The sequence below is a fragment of the Gossypium hirsutum genome, chromosome D13, assembly GCF_007990345.1.
Source record: "Gossypium hirsutum isolate 1008001.06 chromosome D13, Gossypium_hirsutum_v2.1, whole genome shotgun sequence".
Classification (NCBI taxonomy): domain Eukaryota; kingdom Viridiplantae; phylum Streptophyta; class Magnoliopsida; order Malvales; family Malvaceae; genus Gossypium; species Gossypium hirsutum.
This window is the reverse complement of record NC_053449.1, coordinates 44,969,830-44,991,551: the sequence shown is the minus strand read 5'-3', so window position 1 is coordinate 44,991,551 and position 21,722 is coordinate 44,969,830. Positions and strand designations below refer to the sequence as shown.

General features: G+C 32.8%; 1 protein-coding gene across 3 annotated transcripts; it reads left to right on the top strand.

Moving 5' to 3' along the window:
* The first annotated feature begins 11,040 nt into the window (after positions 1 to 11,040).
* On the top strand, positions 11,041 to 20,966 carry LOC121225064 (uncharacterized). 3 transcript variants are annotated; one of them, XM_041108867.1, is made up of 7 exons: positions 11,086 to 11,238; positions 19,164 to 19,303; positions 19,390 to 19,634; positions 19,716 to 19,916; positions 19,997 to 20,089; positions 20,169 to 20,270; positions 20,601 to 20,966. In XM_041108867.1, the coding sequence occupies exons 3-7, from the start codon at positions 19,560 to 19,562 to the stop codon at positions 20,640 to 20,642; spliced, it is 513 nt and encodes a 170-aa protein (XP_040964801.1). In that variant the 5' UTR covers positions 11,086 to 11,238; positions 19,164 to 19,303; positions 19,390 to 19,559; the 3' UTR covers positions 20,643 to 20,966. The 3 variants fall into 3 exon arrangements, 1 of the variants encoding a protein (XP_040964801.1); XR_005922841.1 differs by lacking the exons at positions 19,164 to 19,303; positions 19,390 to 19,634; positions 19,716 to 19,916; ... (1 more) ...; positions 20,169 to 20,270; positions 20,601 to 20,966 and adding an exon at positions 11,383 to 11,887 and having other exon boundaries at positions 11,041 to 11,238; XR_005922840.1 differs by lacking the exons at positions 19,164 to 19,303; positions 19,390 to 19,634; positions 19,716 to 19,916; ... (1 more) ...; positions 20,169 to 20,270; positions 20,601 to 20,966 and adding an exon at positions 11,383 to 11,887 and having other exon boundaries at positions 11,086 to 11,279.
* The last annotated feature ends 756 nt before the right edge of the window (positions 20,967 to 21,722 follow it).

Below are 21,722 nucleotides of genomic sequence, written 5' to 3'. Positions count from 1 at the left end.
ATCATGGATATGAATTTTTTTTTAATTTGTTATTTAAAAAAAATTGTAGATAAAAGCCTTGGCATTATTGGCAAAAGTTGGTATGTACTTCGAATACCTATATTTGAGTTTTACTTAGTGTTGTTTGAATCAGGCCAAAAATTAATTGGAGTATTGGTCCAAATACTGACACAAACTAACATAAATCGACTAAAAAATTAGTTGAACCTGCGGTTGAACCTAACTTTAAAAAATTAATTTTTTTAAAATTTTAATCGGACAAGTTAAACCGACAAATTGATGGTTTGACTGGTTCGATTATCGGTCCGATTTAAAAAATATTGATGTCACTATGTGCAATTATGCATATATGAATCTTTAGTCTTATATTCATGTACAATTACTTATGCGTGGGTTTTAGTCCAAATCAATATCAAATTCTTTGTTTATTTATATGATGTAATGGTTTGGTTATATTTTTAATTACTTCAAATTATATTCTTACTTATATTTAAATTATATTTATATTTATTGAATAATGTGGTAGGAGGAAAAAGACTGCACACAACAACATTTCAACGATATTAAAAACTTCATTTAATTTTTTTTTTGTTTAAACTGCTAAGCACTGGGTCAGGTAAAAGAACTACTGAGTTGTGAAAATATAAACTCTATTTATATAGCGAGTTGGGAGTTATACCAAAACTTAATCACTCCCATTATAAATTGGTTTAATTTACAATTTAACCTTTAAAATATATTTATTTTCTCATTTTGATTTTTTTCTAATTTAATATCTAAAGTATCAATCACTTTTCAATTTGGTACCTAAAATATGCCTCCATTATATTTTTTAGTTTATTTTTTGACAGACATTAAAAAAAATCTGATAGATAATCATAAAGCACCACATGACGGCTTTATATAAAAAAATAAATATTTTTTTATTAAATGTATATACTCATTAAAAAATATAAATATAGAAATATATTTATACAAAATTCAGAAATATATATAATCTAGAATATATATATAATATAATTTTTTTTAAATATATGAAAATGGAAATTAAACTTTGAAGTCCTAGACTTATTCTACATCAATGCCAGAAAACATTTAACGAATCAATTTTTTTAAAGGAATTTACCCAATCAACTTATACCTTATAATATATATTAGATTACGTTCAAGATTTGGCGGATTTAGATGACCTAATTAACTTTTCCTTGATGTGAAAAAAATATAGGAGCCTTACAAATCTACATTGTGTGAATTCTAGGGGTAGAAAAGCAAAGAATAAGATAAAATTATATAAAAAAATTTGCGAGGAGAGATAGACCAATACTGATTCTCTCTTTGATTTTGACTAAATTAGGCTTAAAACTCGATTTTTTATTTAATTAGATTTTCAGCCGTTTTTTAATTTAGGAGAACATGTCGGTTTTGAAGAGAGGAATAGAAAGCGCGTCTAGTTGGGTGTGCTTTCTGTGCAGGTGGAAGAAAAGCTCGTCCAGCTAAGTGCGCTTTCCTGCCACCTGTACAGAAGGTGTGCACAACTGGATGCGCTTTCCCTCAACATTTATACAACCATTGCCCTTGCAACGGTGAAAATTTTTAAAAGGGCCAACGGTTAAATTTTTTTTACCTATAAATACCCCCAAAATTATTATTATTTCACTAACATCTTATTCTCTCAATTCTTTCTAATATCCTAATTCTCTCAACTCTCTCAAAATTTTCAAGTTTTTGTTCAATTTTTTTATATTCTTGTGTTAAAATATTAGTTTTTTTTAATTATTTCGTAATTGATTTGTTCAGATTAAGTTTTCATGAATGGCAACATCTCTAATTCGTTTTAACGACAAGCATTTAATTTTCATTATTTTCGGTTAAGTTAAATTAAAAATATTTTTTATAAATTAAAATAAATTTTTTTGTCTTTATAAATAGACAGATGATCGTGTTTTGAAGGCATTCATACATAATTTGGCAAAGCCTCCAATCCTCACCATTTGTGGTTACTTGCAAGAGGCGAGATTTTTGCATGCGTCTCGTATGCTTGGGGGTTGCAAACTCGATCCTAGACTCATCAGCGCATTGGTGGAAAGATGGAGGCCCGAGACACACACTTTCCATCTTCCATGCGACGAGTGTACAATCACACTGAATGACATGGCAATATAACTTGGTTGGCCTGTGGATGAGCCAATCGTCATAGGAGTACTGATCATTCTCGATAAATAGGATTTCTGCACGATATTATTGGGGAAGGTCCCGAACAATTTTAATAGTGGTTGGATATCGATGAATTGGTTGGCGAAAAAATTTGATAAGCTTCTTGTGTATGCGACTGAGGTCGTCAAAGTACAGTACGCCCGAGCATTTATCCTTTAGTTAATCCGGGGCATTTTACTGCCTGATAAATCTTGAAATTTGGTACACATCAGGTGGCTACTACACCTAGTAGACTTCAAAGAATACAGAAAACTAAGTTCAGGATCAGCCGTGTTGGCCACATTATACCGAGAGCTGTGTTGGGCCACAGAACCGGATAAGATGTCAATAGGTGGTTGCCTGCTCCTGCTACATTCGTGGGCTTGGTGGCGACTGCCATTTCTACGCCCACGAGTGAATAACCCATACATGTTTCTGTTGGTGACAAGGTAAAGATCATTTATTAATAAATACTTAGTTTGTACGGTAAATGTTTTTATTTATCATATGTTTGAACTAACATATCGCTTTTACAGGTGGAACCATGGGCCAAGTTACATAGGACTACCCGAGGAGTTGGATGATATTAGGCTATTATTAGATTAACGTTCAGAAGCCGAGGTTTGTTACTTATTATTTCAAACCTATATTAATCACACCATGATTTATAAAAGAAAAGTTCGTACATAACGAAATTTAAAATTATTCATTTTAGTTTGAATGAATGTTATATGCTGACATTGACATCATATCTTGTATCCCGCCAGAAGTGTTGGGCAAGAGAGGGATGTGAGATGCAAAGGTGCCATTGATAAATGCAAGAATCAGACCGGGTAATGCGGTAGTTCGGGTGGACGCAACAAATTTCGCCGCTACTGCAAGACTTGAAGGAGCTGCACAAGGTGGGCATGCACGGGAAGAACGACGAGAATTGGCGAGAGCTGCACAAGGAGTACATCGAGGCTTGGGATCATAGGATGAATTTCTTACCCATCTGCGAACCATTTTTCCCAGCAGACACGGTGGCTTGTTTGGAGTACTTACCGTGGTTCAGACTTGCCAACAAGTTATATATGCTATTACTAAAGGCGAGGAGTAAGAAGAAACAACGATGACTGCCCCAGCAACAACGCAGGGCCAGATGCAGTCGCACGGCAGGTTCGTCATCAGCTCCGCCCCAAGAAGCACTGCCTGTGTCCATGTAATATCCTGGGCAGTTCACTCCATTTTTCCTTGTACATTTCACTAACCTCGTGTTTTTTCACAAGCACCATACTCTGCACCACCACTGCATGTGGCGGATTTTTCTGTTACTGTAGGTACATATTTCGGGCCACCAAAGCCCCTTGCATTTTACACCCTAATGTCAACCCAAATGTCGGGCCAGATGCTGACACATGCACTGTCACCAATGACGACGCTGATGCAGACGTCGATGTTAATGTCGGTGCCCTGGTTAATGTCGATGCATCCCAATTTTGTTGCACATTATAGTTACACGTCGATAGTGACATAAATACCGCACGCATCATTGTTCTATTGCAGTGGGTCATCGGCGCAACCGTCTGCTGGTGGAGTGGAGGATACACGATGGGAGACTAGGACGACATTGCATTCAAGCACGTTGGAAGGCGGTGGAGACGATGGAGAAGAAGAAGATGAATATGAAGACGAACAAGAAGACGAAGACCAAGATCAACACAGAGAGGAAACCCATTACGAACATAATGATAATGGTGGAGACGGAGACTAGCAATAGGGTGGGCGTAAAGGCGATGATGACTTGAATGGTGGTAACGAGGAAATTTAGAGGCCTACATCTCTTGTTGTACAAAGAAATCCTCCTCGCGATCGTTTTCCACTGTCTTACAGCACACATTCTCCCCCACGACGCGATTGATGTATTTTTTATTACTACTGCGATGTAAATACATATGAGATAAATAAAGAAACCATATATTTTCATTTCAACATTGTATTTGTTTTCGTTATTGGATTAATAACTGAATTTCACTCATCGACTCATTTTAATTTCGGTCACGAATTGGATTAAAACACCAAAAAAATAGTGCGTTCCTGATGGTATATAATTTTATTAAAATAGTGCTCCTAATAGTATTCGATGCATTGAAACGTGCATCAATTATACAAAAATTATCTACAACCTCCTGCTTTAAATATTGAGTTAGAAAAAGGTTAGAGAAAACCCTCCCAGCTTTTTTCAACCTTTTTTAGGCACATTTTGAATATATTCCTAGAAGACGCAACTCCTGTAGTGCATTTTGGAATGTGGGAAATTTCTACTTTGCAATCCAGCCTTTCCCCCACGCCTATAAAAAGGCTCTTCCACTCCATGCTTCATTGTCTCTCAAACATCATCTACCACAGTCTCTCCATCCCTCCTCTATAAAACACTTCTCGGTGTTAAAAATTTTTGTCACTAAAAATTTTTGGTTGATGTTCGAGGCATTATTGAGTCGTCGATGATGCGATATCGCTCTAAGCTGCACAAATTACATATATCATACTGAAATGGGACCATTAACTCTGAAGCCTATCTTGGGAAAGTCGGGTTCCAGGGTGATCTTGCTTTGTATGCCACGGGTGGTAATATACGTGAAGGTCTCAATCAGTATGTAACACCCCTAACTCGTATCCGTCGCCGGACTAGGGTTAAGAGGCATTATCGAACAATTCACATCATTATACAAACATTTCATATACATTGATCATGTATCATCATATCACATTCATTCATAATCACATTGTCCCTTAAATAGGTCTACGAGATCTAAAACATGCTTTTAAGAAGGTTCGAGACTAAACTGGTTTCACATAAAAATTTCGAAACTTTAAGAATTTTTTAAGTAATAGACGTCTCACGCCGTGTGAACAACTGCATGGACGAATATAGGCCATTTGCAAGGCCAATTCGCCAACCATAAGGGTCAACCTTACACAAGTACATTCCAATTATAAGGCCATCTACATATCAAACCTCACAATATAAACAAGTCAAATCTCATGGCTTAAACATTTCAAACATATAGGCACCAATAGCCAAAATCACTTATACACTTAACAAACCAACTAGCCTATACATGCCATAGAACCAAAATTACAAACCTTTTAAGTACCGAAACCATAGTTGGATAGTGTGATGGGATCTCCGACGATTTCCAACTTGAGCGAGCCTTTGGAACACTATAAACATAGAAAAATAACACAAAGTAAGCTATAAAGCTTAGTAAGTTGATATGTAAATAATAAGCAATCTGTTAACCTGCTTTTACCAATCATCACAACATGTTCTCAAGATAATACAATCAAAATTGCACATAGTTTCACTATTTACTCATGTTCACATCAAGCTGTCTACTCGAGTCAAGTCACTAAATTATTTATATATTATGCTATAAAACTCCAAATTAAGATCTTCTTGATTTTCATAAAACTAGACTCACATATCTTCTTACCATAAAATTTTTAGAATTTTTTGTTCAGCCAATAAATACAGTTAATTCTTCAAATTCGTCCCTATTCTCCTATTTGATAGTTCCGACCCTTCTTCTCTAAAAATTAATTATCTCTTTGGACGGGATTCAAATGATATTCCTATTTATTTCTCTTGAAAATAGACTCATTAATAATTTTATTCATATAAATTATAACCCATAATTATTTTTATGCAATTTTTAATGATTTTCCAAATTCAAAATAGGGGATTCCAAAATCATTCTGACAATATCTTACAAAATTAAAATATCTCATAATACAAGAGTTTTTTTTCTTACACCGTTTCTTCTATGTGAAAATAGACTTAATAAGCTTTAATTTAATGTCTTATTAAACCTATAATTAAATTCTCACAATTTTTAGTGATTTTTCAAAGTTATACAACTGCTGCTGTCCAAAACTGTGTTTTTGCAAATTTTACTCTTTCATGATTTCTTTCATACATTTCTTTAAATTTTGTTTCCAGTTTCATAGGTCCTCATAACACATATCATATTTCATCTATAAAATTCACATAGATTATATTTCATTTCATTCTCAATCATGTAATCATTTACATAGCTAACCTTAGCTTTCACAAGTTTAATCAATTTAATTCTCATATAACATTCAATTCATACTTCCATATAGCCAAACATATTTAAACACATACCTTTCTCATTTCATATACATGATATAGTATGAACTCACCAATTCACTTTCATTTGATTCTCACATAGGTTCTGTACGTACCTATCTTGCTTAACTCGATCTTACTTTCATTCTCAACTTTCACTTACTTGTTGATTTCTGTCACGAATACGTTGCTATCGTTGTACCATCACTTATAATCATGTTTCATCCACTTTTCCCATTGAACCATTTGGAATACTAAAGGATACTCGGAGATCTCGTACACATAGTACCGTAACAATGCCATATCCCAGATATGGTCTTACATGTAATCTCATATTGATGCCAATAGCCCAGCCATGGTCTTACACGAAATCACATATCAATGCCAATGTCCCAGACATGGTCTTACACGAATTCTCATATCGATGTCATATCCCAGATATGGTCTTACACGAATTCTCATATTGATGCCATATCCCAGATATGGTCTTACATGTAATCTCGATAACCCTAATGTCATGACATTTGTATCCCATCTATTCCTAAGGTTCAACCGGGACTTTTACTTTGTCGAATCTCTGTCGAACATTTCCAAACCATTGTAATCATAATTAAATTCCATATTTAAGCATTCACCATAATTAACTCAATTAAGCATTTAAACATGTATAATTTAATGCTTATTAAACATACGAACTTACCTCATTCGCTAAAACGACAAATTAGGTCGCCTAATCCGATACTTTGTTTTCCCCCGTTCTAGATCCAAATCTCGTTTATCTCAATCTATGTAATATCAAAATTTACTTATTTACTCATCATTTCATTCAATTTAGCACAATTTACACATTTTGGAAAAATTACATTTTTGCCCCTATTATTTCACATTTTTGCAATTTAGTCCTTATCACATAAAATCACAATTTCATGAAATTAAACACAAACCCAAGATAGCCGAATTTTACATATCTTACTATCAGCCCATATTTTCAATTTATTTCACATTTTAACTACTAAATTTCCACATTTCACAATTTAATCCAAAATTGACATTTTTCTCAAAAATCACTTTATAAAAGATGAAAATCTAACATCAAATATTCATAATCTATCATAAATCATCAATTTACTCAAGAACTAAATAATGGAAACATGTTAAATCTTTAATAGTTTTAAATTCAAAGGCACGGGCTAGCTAGATTACGAAGTAATAATATCAAAAACGTAAAAATCATTAAAAACGGGTTAAGAATTCATACCTAATTGAAGGGATTAAGGTTGCCGAATGTTGAATATAGAAATAGATTCTTCCTCTTTAAGTTTCAACTGAAAATGGTGAAAAGATGATGATGTTTTGTTTTTATTTTATTTAACTTTTCATTAATTACTTATTTACCCTTTTACCCTTTAAAAACATTAATAATAACACCAATTGCCACTTCACTATCATCCACTATCTTATAAATAGGATATTTACTACATAAGGACCTTAAATTTTAAGTTCTATAGCTATTTGATACCTTTAGCTTATAGAACACAACTTTTACGCTTTATGCGATTTAGTCCTTTTTACTGAATTAAACACTTAAACGGTAAAATTTCTTTACGAAAATTTCACACAATAATTATATCATGCTATAAACCATAATAAAATAATAAAATAAATATTTTGACTTTGGATTTGTGGTCCTAAAACTACTGTTTTGATTTAGCCAAAACCGGGTTGTTACACAGTAACCGTTATGCAACCTTGGATCGAGGTATACGGGGGAGCTAGTTGACAGTTGTTATGTGGCCACGACCTCAAACTTTTTGGATACCCAAAAATTTTGCCTTATAAATAACATACAGAAGTTTGAGGGCATATTCATAGGGAAAAACTGTGGGCCTTCCCACTATAATCGATGTAATTTTTTTCTCTATTTCCAAGCAATCGATACCTTTAACCTTCCTTTTTATCTAAAGGCCAGCACTTTTGTGGACGCAGGAGGACTCTTAACTAGGGAACTATTGTTTCGATAGAGTAAAGATGATGCTCCTTTTGGGCTGATAGCGATTGTCGTTATTAAACAACCCATTAATAACTACAACCGCCATTGCGTCGACCCGAGTTTGACCTCTACTTCTGCTGAAACATCTGCTCTCCCCTTGAGAGTCCTCTTGTGTCCAACTTGATGTCAGCCTTCAGATAAGAATGAAAGGTTAAAGATATCGATTGCGTGGAAATAGAGAAAAAATGCATTGATTACACTGAAATTTCTCTATTTACCCTATGATTATGGCATCAATCCTATGTATGGTATATATGACATCATTTGTGGGGTATCCAAAAAGTTTGAACTCATGACCACGTAACGACCATCAACTGGCCCCCGGTTATACTCAAAACTATGACAGCATTACGGTTGTCGATTGGGACCACTACTTAAACTTCGACCCCTGATCTTATCAAGCACAATCACCCCGAAACCAAATTTCCCCAGAATGGGTTTTTGAGGTGATGATTCTATCCCTCCAAGACATATGAAATGTATGTGTCATAAGATGCGATATAACATCCCCGACTCCTTAAAACTATCTTTGAAATTCCTCGATTTCAGTCAAAAACCTCAAAACCTTTTAGAAAAACCCTAAACCAAAAAAACCCTAAACCCTATTAAAAACTTTAAAACTATTTAAACCCTAAACCTAAAAATATTAAAAAACCTAACCCTAGGAGAGATAAAGGGAAAGCACGTTCAACTGGGTGCGCTTTCTGTATAGGTGGCAGAAAAACGCACCTAGTTGGACGAGCTTTTCTTCCATCTGTATAGAAAGCATACGTAGCTGGACGCGCTTTCCCTTTCTCTCTCAAAAAACAACATATTCCATTAAATTAAAAAATGGCTTAAATATTTACTTTAAAAATTGGCTTTTACACCTAATTTTGCCCTTGATTTTAATAATTAATAATTCCATCATCTTATTGATTATTTTAAGCATTTTATTCTTTTTTATACATGAAATTTCATTCTTTTCTTGTACGTTCTATACCTTAACTTTAACCTAGAAGTTACTTCATGAATATAATAATCTCTAATATCAAGTAATTTAAATGATATTATTTAGAGAGATGATTACAAAATTTGAACATAAATTATAAAATAAATATGTAATATCCTTTTGTGCTTTTTGTATTACAACAAACTACTTGACTGCTTTCTATATATAAGTTCAAAAGTTGATTCCATATTATATGGTGAAATATGAATGCAATTATTTGACAAAATAAGAAACGTTAGAAGTTCAAAAGTGGATTCCATATTATCATGTACTTGCTGCCTCATAATTAGACAGACACTACAGTAAAAAAGGTTTTTAGCGGCGTTTGAACAAAAAACACCGTAATAAATCGAGCATTCGTGGCGAATTTAAACAAACGCCACAATAGGTAAGCAATAGCGGCACTTTTCCTAAAACGCCGCAATAGATCAAGCATTAGCGACACTTTCCAGAAAATGCCGTAAAAAAGTTGAGCAGAACGACGTTTTTATTTTTGTGCTTTAGTGGCATTAGCAACGCTTTTTAAGAAACACCGCAATAAATCAAGAATTAGCGGCGCGTATTGAGAAATGCCGCTAAAGATCGAGCAATAGCGGCACTTTCTGTAAAACGCCGCTATAGGTCAAGCATTAGCGGCGCCCTTTGGAAAATGCCGCAAAAAAGTTTAGTAGAATTACCGGCGCTCACTAACAAACACTGCAAGAAATCGAGAATTAGTGACTCATTTTGAGAAATGCTGCTAAAGATTGAGCAATAGTGGCGCTTTTTGTAAAATGCAGCTATAGGTCAAGCATTAGCCGCGCTTTTGGGAAAGCACCACAAAAAAGTTAAGCAATACGACGTCATTTTTATTTGTTGAGCTTTAGGGACATTAAAAGCACTTTTTAACAAACACCACTATAGGTCGAGCATTAGCATCACTTTTTGGAAAACGCCGCAAAAAAGTTGAGGACAACGACCTCTTTTTTTTGTTTAGCTTTAGAGGCATTAGCGGTTTAGGGATTATGGTTTATTGTTTATGGTTTAAGGGTTAGGGTTTAAGGGTTAAGGGTTTATGGTTTATAGTTTATAGTTTATGTTTTATGATTTAGGGTTTATGGGATAAGGGTTAAGGATTTAGGGATTATGGTTCATGGTTTATGGTTTAAGGGTTGAGGTTTAAAGTTTAGGTGTTATGGGTTAAGGGTTAGGGTTTAGGGTTTATAGTTCATGTTTTCTGATTTAGTGTTTAGAGGATAGGGGATAAAGATTTAGGGTTTATGGTTTAAGGGTTGGTGTTTAAGGTTTAGGGTTTTAGAGTTTAGGGTTTAAGGTTTAGGTGTTAGGGTTTAAGGGTTTAAGGTTTAGAATAATTAGTGTTTTTTAATTTATATATTAAATAATTTTGTATATAATTGTAAAAGAGATAATATTAATTTTAATATATTAAAATTTATATTACTTAAATTTACAAAAATTAATTATTTAAAATTGATATGTATTATATAATAATTAAATATAAAATTGTAAAAAAAATATCAATCATTAGTGGCGTTTGGACCAAAAACTCCGCTAGTATGTATTAAAATTTTTTAAAACAACGCTGTTTCACTTCAAGAATTTAACTTTTTAGTGGCATTTTTTTTAGAAAAAGTCACAAAATTTATACAATTAGTGGCGTTTTTTATAAGCGCCGCAAATATTGAAATTTCAATTGGACTTAAACGGGGTCGTGGTTTTTTTTTGGGTCTATTGTTCTAAGTCGAAATTCCCCCCACCCCGATTTTCCTTCCGTCTTTCTCCTCTCCTGCAAATCCCTAGATCTTTCACCCCTTCAACATCGTTTTTCGACCTTCTTCTCGCTCCAATATCGCTTCTCGTTTGGGCTGACTGGTAAAAATCTCATCACCTTACCTAATTTCTCCGTTGACTGGGTATATGGTTGTTCCTTTTTCTCTTTGATTTTTTCTTTCTTTAATGCTTGCTTCGTTTTTTCTTTCTGTTTAATTTCTTAGTTGCTTCTGTCGCTATCTGTAGGGCACAACCCCGATTCTGAAGCTCCTGCGAAATTAAAAGCTTCTATTTTAATCTCACAAATTAGGGTTTTCCGTAACAAAATCCCTTATTAGTGTTTCCCTCATATTCTTCAATTTTTCGAGCTCGATAAGCTCTCTTTTCGTCTTCTTGTTTTTCCCTTATTTTATGCCTTTTGGTTCAATTTCTCATTCCTTATTTTCTTCCTTTTTGTTTTTCTTCCCTTTTCCCCCTTTTGGTTCTATAGTTGAATGTGGTAGAGTGTAATTTTTGAACCTGTAAACCTAACTTGAGCATTCTACTTCAATCATGAAATTTGTCTCTGCCTATACATCATTTGTCTCTGCCTCTGCTTCATTCGTTACTTCAAATGTTAAGCCATTAACTTGAGTTAAATTTTGACAAATTATACTTTAATTATATGTAATATCATATCTCAGTAAATTTCTTCATAGTAAATTGCTCTGCCTTCCTATATGACAAGGTTTGCAGTTAAGCAGAATTTCTTCACAATGAATTATGAAGTTTGGTATTTTTTGTTATGCTAAGTTCTTCTTTTTTTGGGTCAGATTTAATTTAGGTATGGTAAACAAAATTTTAAGTATGATTTGTCGCATGGTCTGAGATAGATTCCACAATAAATGGAGGCCAATAGTACTCAATAGTTGCATTGTACTCCTGTATTATAATCACCAACAAGCAAATTATATCACATAAATCTTGGTATATACATGCATACTTTAAGTAATTCCGTATTTACTTTCATGTATATACATGCATATATATATGTATGTATGTATTATAATATATATGTATATTATGCTCGTGAATATACTTTATTTATAATCGTAAAAATTTAAAGAAAATACTAATAAAAATTAATGATCAAAATTAAATGAGTTGCTTCCTCAAATTTCCACATTAAAAGGAAACCAACTATGTTATGGCCCCACTGAACTATTTGATGACCATGACCTGCTAAAAGTTGTAGGACCAAGTTCAACCCTAATTACCATACAGTAACAAAATTTTCTTTGTTTATTAAGAAATCAAATATATGTGACAATTTTCTTTGTTTATTAATGCACAAATATATGTATACATAACTTAATAACTTATATATATCATTTAATACCCCAAAAATTTTTACACTAAGATATTATTTTTGATATAGTAAGGAAATAAAGTGACAAAGAGGAGAATTTTGAGTTATGACAACATTGGGAAGTATATTATGACATATTAATTCAAGAAAGGATTAAATTGCAAAAGTGAGAAAAGTTTTGTTACCCAATAGTAAATACTCAAAATTTGAGGGGTTAAAACATAAATATGAAAAATTTGAAGGATCAATAGTGTAAATATTTTAAGGGTGGAATAATCTAAAAACTAAGGAAAATGGATGAATTGGGACCAAATTGAATAGATGAAGAATTATGAGGGATTAAATCATAATTTTACCAAATTAAGTGACGACTCAAGAATGAAATTTTAAAAGATCTAAAGGGCAAAATGGTCAATTAGAAGAGAGAGAAATCTATAAAATAATGATGATGTTGGAGATATTTTCGATTAAATAAATAAATATTAGTTTATTATATTTTGATTTGATTTTTTTAATTATATTTTATTATTTTATTTAGTATATATATATGTGGAAAGAAAGATGGAAGCCACCATCCTACCATTTTTCCATGCATCAATGTGAGAAGAAGAGAGAAAGAAAGAAATTTTTGTTTTCTTTACAATTTGGTCCTCCCACCAAAAATTCACCATTTTCACTTAGAATTCAAAGAAATTTCCATAGCCACCAAGAGAGAAAATTGATAAGGAGACTATGGGGAGCTAGAATATCAAGTTAGATTCAAGAAATAGAGGCTGGAGGAGAGAGAAAATTAAGTTAAAGATTGAAATCAATAGAGCAAGGTAAGAACATTAATATTTCAATATATTTTTTAGTTTGATATTATTGAAAAAGTATGAAATTGATGTTAATGTAGGGTTTTATTATATAAGGTTCTATGTTCTTGATATGTTAGTGAAGAAAAATAAGAGAAAGTGGTGGGAAATACTATAGAGAAAGGGAATAAGGGTGTTATAAATTTAATAATCAACATTTTACACTAAAACAGTTTTGGACAGCAACAGTAGGTTAACTTTGAAAAATCACCATAAACCGTGGAAATTGAATTATAGGATAAAAACAATATGGAATTAAATCTTATTGAGTCTAGTTTCTTATAGAAGAAACGGTGTAATCAATGGAATTGTAAATTATGAGATAAAATAAATTTTGTGAGACAAGGTCAGAATGAATTCGGGTTCCCCTATTCTGACTTTGGAAAATCATTATAAATTGTAAAAAAATGATTATGAGTTATAATTTATATAATTAGAATCCTTAATAAGTATATTTTTAAAAGGAATAAACGATAACATCATCCTAATCCTGTACAATGAGATAATTAATTTTTAGTGAAGAAGGATTGAAACTATCAAACAGCAGAATAGGGATGACTTTAAAGAATAAAATGTACTTATTGATAAACCAAAAATTTTTAAAATTTTATGGTAATAATATATGTGAGTCTAGTTTCAAATAAAATTTACGGATCTCAATTCAGAGTTTTGTAGCTTAAGATATAATTAATTTAATGACTATGACTCAAGTGAACAACTTGTTATGAGTAAACAAGTAAATAGTGGTAATATATATATCAAGGATGTGGAATGGAGTGGAGGAGGAGGAAAAATAATATATGTGAATATGCAGCTAATATGAGTTTATTTTAAAATAGCTAATTTACATGTTTTAGGTTCAGGGACTAAATTGAATAAAAGTAAAATTCTAAGGGTAATTTTGTAAAAATGTCAAAAATGACCAAATTGCATGCAATGAATTGTTTTATCATTTAAATTAATAAATTGAATGAAATATTAATTTAGATCAAGATTAGGGTGGAAATTCGAGAAAATAGAAAATTACCAAAATGTCCCTAAATTTTGATATTTTTGCAATTTAGCCTGGTGAGTTACGTGTAAATAATAGCAATATATTTTTATAAATTGTGAATTTTATTTGATATGTGAATCAATATTGAATGTGGAAAGAAAATTGTTCATGAATTATTCAAGTGATAAAGTGTTGAAAATAAAGTGTTAAGTGTAAATTCCCGGTTGAACTTAGGAATAGAAGTGGATACAAGTGACATGTCACTAAAGACTAGTGTTACAGTGTTACAGTGAGTCCCGGGTGCTAGGTGATCTAGCATGTGTTGCAGACACCTGACAGCTTGTGTGAGCAGGCCCGTGGACATTTCCAGTGTTATTGATCAGTGGTAGCTTCAGCTACATTTCAGTGGTAGCTACGGCTACATATCAGTGGTAGCTTCGGCTACATATCAGTGTGGCACTTATGTGCTATTAAAGTGAATATGAAATGAAGTATGTATGTAGGTACATTTGAAAAGAATGAACATATGTGATAAAGGTTAAGTGTGAAAATGTATATGCAAGTGAAGTGGTAAGATTGTACATGTTAGGGGAACAATGCATTGAATGGCATGTATAAGTTAAATTGGCCAACGTTAGCTCATTAATATTTTGATTTTGGTTGGTTTCAATATGAATGCTAGATGAAATGAAATGTCTAAAAATTAATTTGTAAATTTCGGTAATGCTCCATAACCCTGTTCCAGCGATGGATTCGGGTTAGGGGTGTTACATATCTTATCATAACTTACATAACTCACATAACTTACCATAGGTGAATAACTTTTATATATCATATCATAACTTACGTAACTCGCATAACTTATATAAATATATATCATATAAAAACTTACATCACTTACATAACTTACATAATTTACATAACTTTAAAGAATTAAAAAAAAACTTTGGATCTTAACTTAATAACTTACATAACTCACATAACTTACATAACTTAATAACTTATATATATCATATCATAACTTACATAACTTACATAACTCACATAACTCACATGACTTACATAACTTACATAGTACATAAATATATATCAAATCATAACTTACATAACTTAATTATACTTATAAATAAACAACTTACCCTTGTAATTTATTGTCAACTTTAGACTTCAAGAACTATGAAATGGATCGGTCTTCGATGAATTTGTCAAGGGTAAGCAACGACTATCGAAATGGAGTACAAACTTTTCTAAATTTTTCATTTCAAAATGCAAGCCAAGAGAATATGATTCTTTGCCCGTGTAAGAAGTGTGGCAACATCAATGGGCACTTTTGTGAAGTTGTCTCCAAACATCTAATTGTTGATGGGTTTATTCGGGGGTATAAAAAATGGATTTTCCATGGAGAGTGCACATCTAGTAGAACCTCTTCAACAATTAATCCGGCTTATCCTCATAGTGCTTACCATCAGTCTGTTAGAGAAGATGACATGGAAGGTATGTTGTGGGATGCATTTAACATGCGCAGTCATGGTTTGCAATCATTTCCACCCAACTTTGTTGCATCCGATGATTGTAATCTTGGTGGAAATATTTTTACCGAAACGGGAAAAAATGTACCTGGTGAAGAGCCGCATGGAGAAACGGTGAATTTCTACACGTTACTTAATGAAATGAATGAAGAACTTTATGAGGGATCAAAATTTTCAAAAATGTCCTTCTGTATTCGTCTTTTTCAGTTAAAATGTTTGGGAGGGTGGACTGGAAACTCTTTGACAATGTTGTTAGAGTTTTTGAGAGACATGTTTCTGTTTGAAAAAATCTCTCATTCATGCAAAGATATAAAGAAACTGATAAAAGATTTAGGCCTTGGGTACAACAAAATTCATAGTTTCCCAAATGACTGCATGTTGTATTCGGGTGATCAAAAAAACCAACAGTCTTGTCATGTATGCGGTAAATCTCGTTGGATGAATAGAAATACAGAAGATGTGAATGAGGATGAATATGATGCACAATCAAGAAAGAAGCCAATTAAGATTTTACAATATTTTCTGCTAATACCAAGGCTTCAAAGGCTTTTCATGTCGTCGAAGATAGCCGAGTCTATGACGTGGCATCATGATGGACTAATCGATGATGGATTATTAAGGCATTCTACGGATTTTTTAGCTTGGAAATCATTTGACAGTAAATTTTCAAGCTTTGCCAGCGATCCTCGGAGTGTGAGGCTTGGGCTAGCATCTGATGGATTTAATCCTTATAAAATCACGAGCACTTCGTACAATACTTGGCCTGTAGTGCTTGTTCCTTACAATTTGCCTCCATTGATTTGCATGGAGCAATCTTCCTTTATCTTATCTATGATTATCCCTGGCGAGAAAGGTCCTGGAAATTATATTGACATTTATTTGCAGCAACTTATTGAAGAGTTAAAATAGTTATGGGCTGGTGTTGAAACATATGATGTATTGAGAAATGAGAACTTTAATTTATGTTCAGCGGGTGTTGAAACATTTTATCTGGTTGGAGTACCAAGGGACGTTATGCTTGTCCTTGTTGTGCTGCGCAAACATGTTCGAAGTGGTTATACAATGGGAAGAAGTTCTCTTATATGAGGGATCGTCTGTGGTTAGATAGAAATCATAGATTTAGATTTTAGAGTACTCTATTTGACGGTACCAAAGAGTTCAGAGAAGCTCCTTTGCAGGCCATTGGATCTGAAATCTTGTTCATGTTGAAATATATGAATTTTAGTTATGAGGAGATGAATCAACCGCCCAACATGCAATCAAAGGGAAGATCAAGGGATGAATCTGATGAAGAGGATGATCCTAATGAGGCAGACTTGTGGAAAAAAAGAAGTATTTTTTTGAGTTACCTTATTGGGAGCATCACATTTTATGACACAATCTTGATGTCATGCATATTTAGAAAAATGTTTACGAGAACATCATTGGAACAATTTTGGATGTCGATGGAAAATTGAAAGACAATCTTCAGAGTTGACTTGATTTAGTTCACATGGGAATTCAGCGTGATCTTCATCCCCAAGTACTTCCGAATGGGAAATATCGGTTGTCGCCTTCTATTTTTTCAATGTCGAAGAAAGAGAAAGAAGTGTTCTGCATGGTGTTGAATGATATAAAGGTTTCAGATGCGTATGCATCAAATATATCTCAATGTGTGAGTCTTAAAGATCAAAGACTATATTCCTTAAAATCACATGATTATCACATCTTGATGCAAGATTTACTGCCAGTTGCTTTACGGTGTTCTATGTCAAAAAAGATGACGTCTTGTATAATTAAACTATCCAATATAATGAAAGTCATTTGTGGCAAACTTTTAAATGTTGAAGAATTTGAGAAAGTACAAGATCGAGCCGTTTTGACTTTATGCAATTTAGAGAAGATCTTCCCACCTTCATTCTTCACTATTATGGTGCACTTGCTAATCCATCTCCCTCATGAAGCAATACTTGATGGACCTATTTTCTATCGATGGATGTATCCTATAGAAAGGTGCTAATTTATTTGTAAATTATTCATTCATTCACCTCTATGCCTTTAGTTACAACTTTTGATAATTTTGTATATCGTGTTTAGGTTCCTATCCAAATTGAAGTCTTATTGTTGTAATAAGCGTTATCCAAAAGGATCAATTGCTGAAGGTTACTTGGTAGATGAGTGTATTACTTTCTGTTCTAGATATTTAGAAGATGTTGAAACAAGACTGAACAGACCAAGTAGAGATGTTGGCTCACTAATCATAACTTGGCTGAAACTTATTTATTTCAAAGTTATGGAGAACCAATCAGCAAAGTTGAAATTGCAAAATTAGATGATAGATCGTAGGTACAAGCACATCGATATGTTCTTTTTCACCACGATTCAATGGAACTATTACACAAGTAAGTTCTAGAATTTGATAAATATTCATCTTTTTAATTTGTTTATCTTCTAACAAAGTAAACATCTTTTTAACATAGTAAGTACAAACAAATATTGAGATCTCGTTCACGCTCCTCAAGATTACAACATCGAGAGATTAATAAGTTGTTCACAAAATCTTTTCATGAATTGTTAAGCCAAATGGTATGCAATTGAAGCTTTCACTGAAAATAATAATGTTTTCTCATAACATTTATAATTACTCAATTTACTTTCGATTCAATAGGTTTGGAGTGGGAAGGACGTCAATGACGAAGTTAAATGGCTGCTAGTGCTAGGGACAATAGTCCTGTTGAGGGAAATGTGGAGTATTACGAACTTCTTATTGACATTATCGAGGTGGATTATTATGGCAAATGGAAAGTTGTCTTATTTCAATGTGATTGGGCTGATGTTAATACTGCTCGCGGAATTAATCAAGATCAATTTGGTTTTACAATGGTGAACTTCTCTCGATTGATTCACACTGGACAACATTTGATAAATGAACCGTATGTATTTTCTTCTCAAGTGAAACAAGTTTTTTACTCAAAAGATCCAACTAATGAGGGTTGGTACGTTGTACTCCATAACATCCCTAGAGACTTGTTTGACATGGGCAATGGAAGTAAAGATGACATCGATGAAAGATCAGAAACTGTCTTTTCCAGAACAAAACTTAAATGAAAATATCCCTAACACTAGTACACAATTTCAATTGGTTCGCCAGGATGTTGATGAAGATATTTATGAATTATGATGTAGTAAGATTTTACGATTTTTTAATTATATGTGATATCATAATTTAAATCTTGGTCTTATTAAATATTTCAACTATTTTATATGTACTATTATTGTTGTAATTAGTTACTAAAATTTCAACTGTTTTATGTGTATTGCAGATAAAATGCCTAGAAGAAGATTGCGAGATCTAAGTTTGTTCAAAATACTCTAAATTCGGAAGAAACAAATAGTGAATAACAGACTGCTATTGGATCTTCGAATGTTCCGAATACACCTGACGAACCTGCAAAAATTCAAAGTAATGTAAATTTAATTTACATGCGTGTTAACTTTTATTATTGATTTCTTTTTCAAATTCTTATATTATAATATACCATTTCTCAGCTGAAAGTGATGGGACACGCAAAGGTCGAGGACATACGCTACTTAAATATTTATATGATTTAAATCCTGTCAAGTGTGTCAAAGCATCTAGAAACAATCTTGGTTAGCCTGTTGGATCAGAAGCTCGACTTTTAGCAGAATATTTGGGCATTATAGCACGAAATGCCAATATGTTGCCTATCAACTACGAGTCATGGCATCAAATGCCTGATAGTAACAAAAATCAAGCTCTCGAAAATATTAAGGTAACAAAACATGAATGTAATTTATAATACTTTGGTTTAAGTTTTATTTATATTTACTTTCTAAACTTGTGTTTTTTGTAGGAAAGGTTTGCTTTAGAGGTCTCGGATAATTATGTCAAGAATGCATTGCGAAAAAGATGGAGAGACCATAAAAGTACTTTAAAGAAAGATTATTTTAAGACAAAAATAACCCTCGAAGAGAAATTGCGAAATGTCTCGCCGGGAATGCTGAGGTACCAATGGGAAGATGCGGTTAGATTTTGGAATTCAAAAAAAGGAAAGGTATTACGTACTTCCAAACTCTTATAATTATTTTGGTTTATAGTATTTACTATATACGTAATAATAATTTCATAATGTAGGATCGTGAACAAGTTAGAACAAGCAGCAAGCAAAAACATAAATTCACTAACACAGCTGGGTCGAAAAGTTTCGCTTGTGTAGTTAAGGCTAAGGTATTTTGAATTTATTAATAGTGTAGTGTCAAATATTTATTACTTTCTATTAAATAATATTTTTACTACTATATTGTAGGAACTTTCGTCTGGTCAAAAAGTTAGACGCCTTCAGCTTTTTAACATTACACATAGGAAGAAAGAGGGATCTCTTATGACTTCTGAAGCTACAGAAATTATGGTATACTTACTTAATAAAATTTGAATTATGTTAAATATTTATAGTGTTTAATTATAATGGTTTAATTCTTTATTTGTAATGCAAATAATGTTAAGTTATGTTGCATTTGTTTTTATAATATATATTGCGTTTTTAACTCTTTGATTGATTTATTAAGAGAAACTAAAAGATAAAAAGGCGGAGTATGAAGTGATTGCTTCGAGTGATAGTTCTATCCATCTTGACAACATTGATAACTAGATTATTACTGAAGTTTTAGGTCCTAAAAGGTATGGTCGGGGTTTGATTTCAAAGATCTTTTGTTAACCCAACCCAATGTTTTGGATCCAGCTCACAACAATACATGCCTTTGGGGAGTCAGGCTCAAGCTGAAGTTCAGAGGTCAAGAGACCAGATGACACAAATGCAAGCGAGCACAGATGAGCAAATTGCTCAATTTAAAGTGGAAGCTAAAAGAAAACATGAAGAACTCCAGTTACAACTTAAAGCAGAGGCAGTAGTGAGGGAAGCAGAGCAGAGCAAAAAGTACGACGCACTCCAGCTACAGCTTCAAAATATAATGAAGATGTTTCAGCAATCACAAAATCCGCCATCTTAGACTATTGTATGAATATTTTTAACATTTAACTTTTAACATTATTTTAAGAATAATTTTAATTATACTTTATTTATCAATTTATATCATATATCATTCGTTGAGTTTGAAGTATCATTTAGATTTGTTGTTTTTGCTTGGATTACATGCTACAGGAAGGGTTGCATATAGATGAAAATTAGATGCTACAAATCTGCCAAAGTTACTGGTGTTTTTTTTTGTAAAACGCCGCTAAAGAATGGTACTTTTAGTGGCGTTTGTAAAAAAAGGGTTGCTAAAGGTCATGTTCTTTAGCGGCGTTTGTGAAAAAGGCGCCGCTAAAGGTCATGTTCTTTAGCGGTGTTTGTGATAAAAGTGCCGCTAAAGGTTGTCGAAACTACTTTTTGAAAACAAAAATAGTGTCGACTTAAAAAATGAAAATTGGAGTCGCCACTGATCTTTTATTGAGGTGTGATCGGATCACCTTAAAAATGATTTTGGTCTACGAGTTTTAGGAAAAAAATGGGTTCGGGAGTCAGTTACGTACGAGGAATGATTAGCATCCTTGTAACGCCCAAAATTGGTATCGGATTGATTATTTAATGTCTTAAAGTCAAATGTCAAAAATTCAAAAATATTAAAAATGATCCCCCTTTTATTAATGATATATTTTTAAATATTTGTATAAATTTGAACATATGTAGAAAGCCCTTTTCATTCCGGGGCAACGAAATGTCGTATCCCCGTAAGTTAGGATACAACATTTGAATTCCCGAGCATAAGCTAACCTTTAAAACCCTTTATTGAAACTTTGTGTAGTTGAAAACTAAAAATGTTTGGTCATCTTAGTTCAATGAGGAAATCGAAACCCCGTAAGT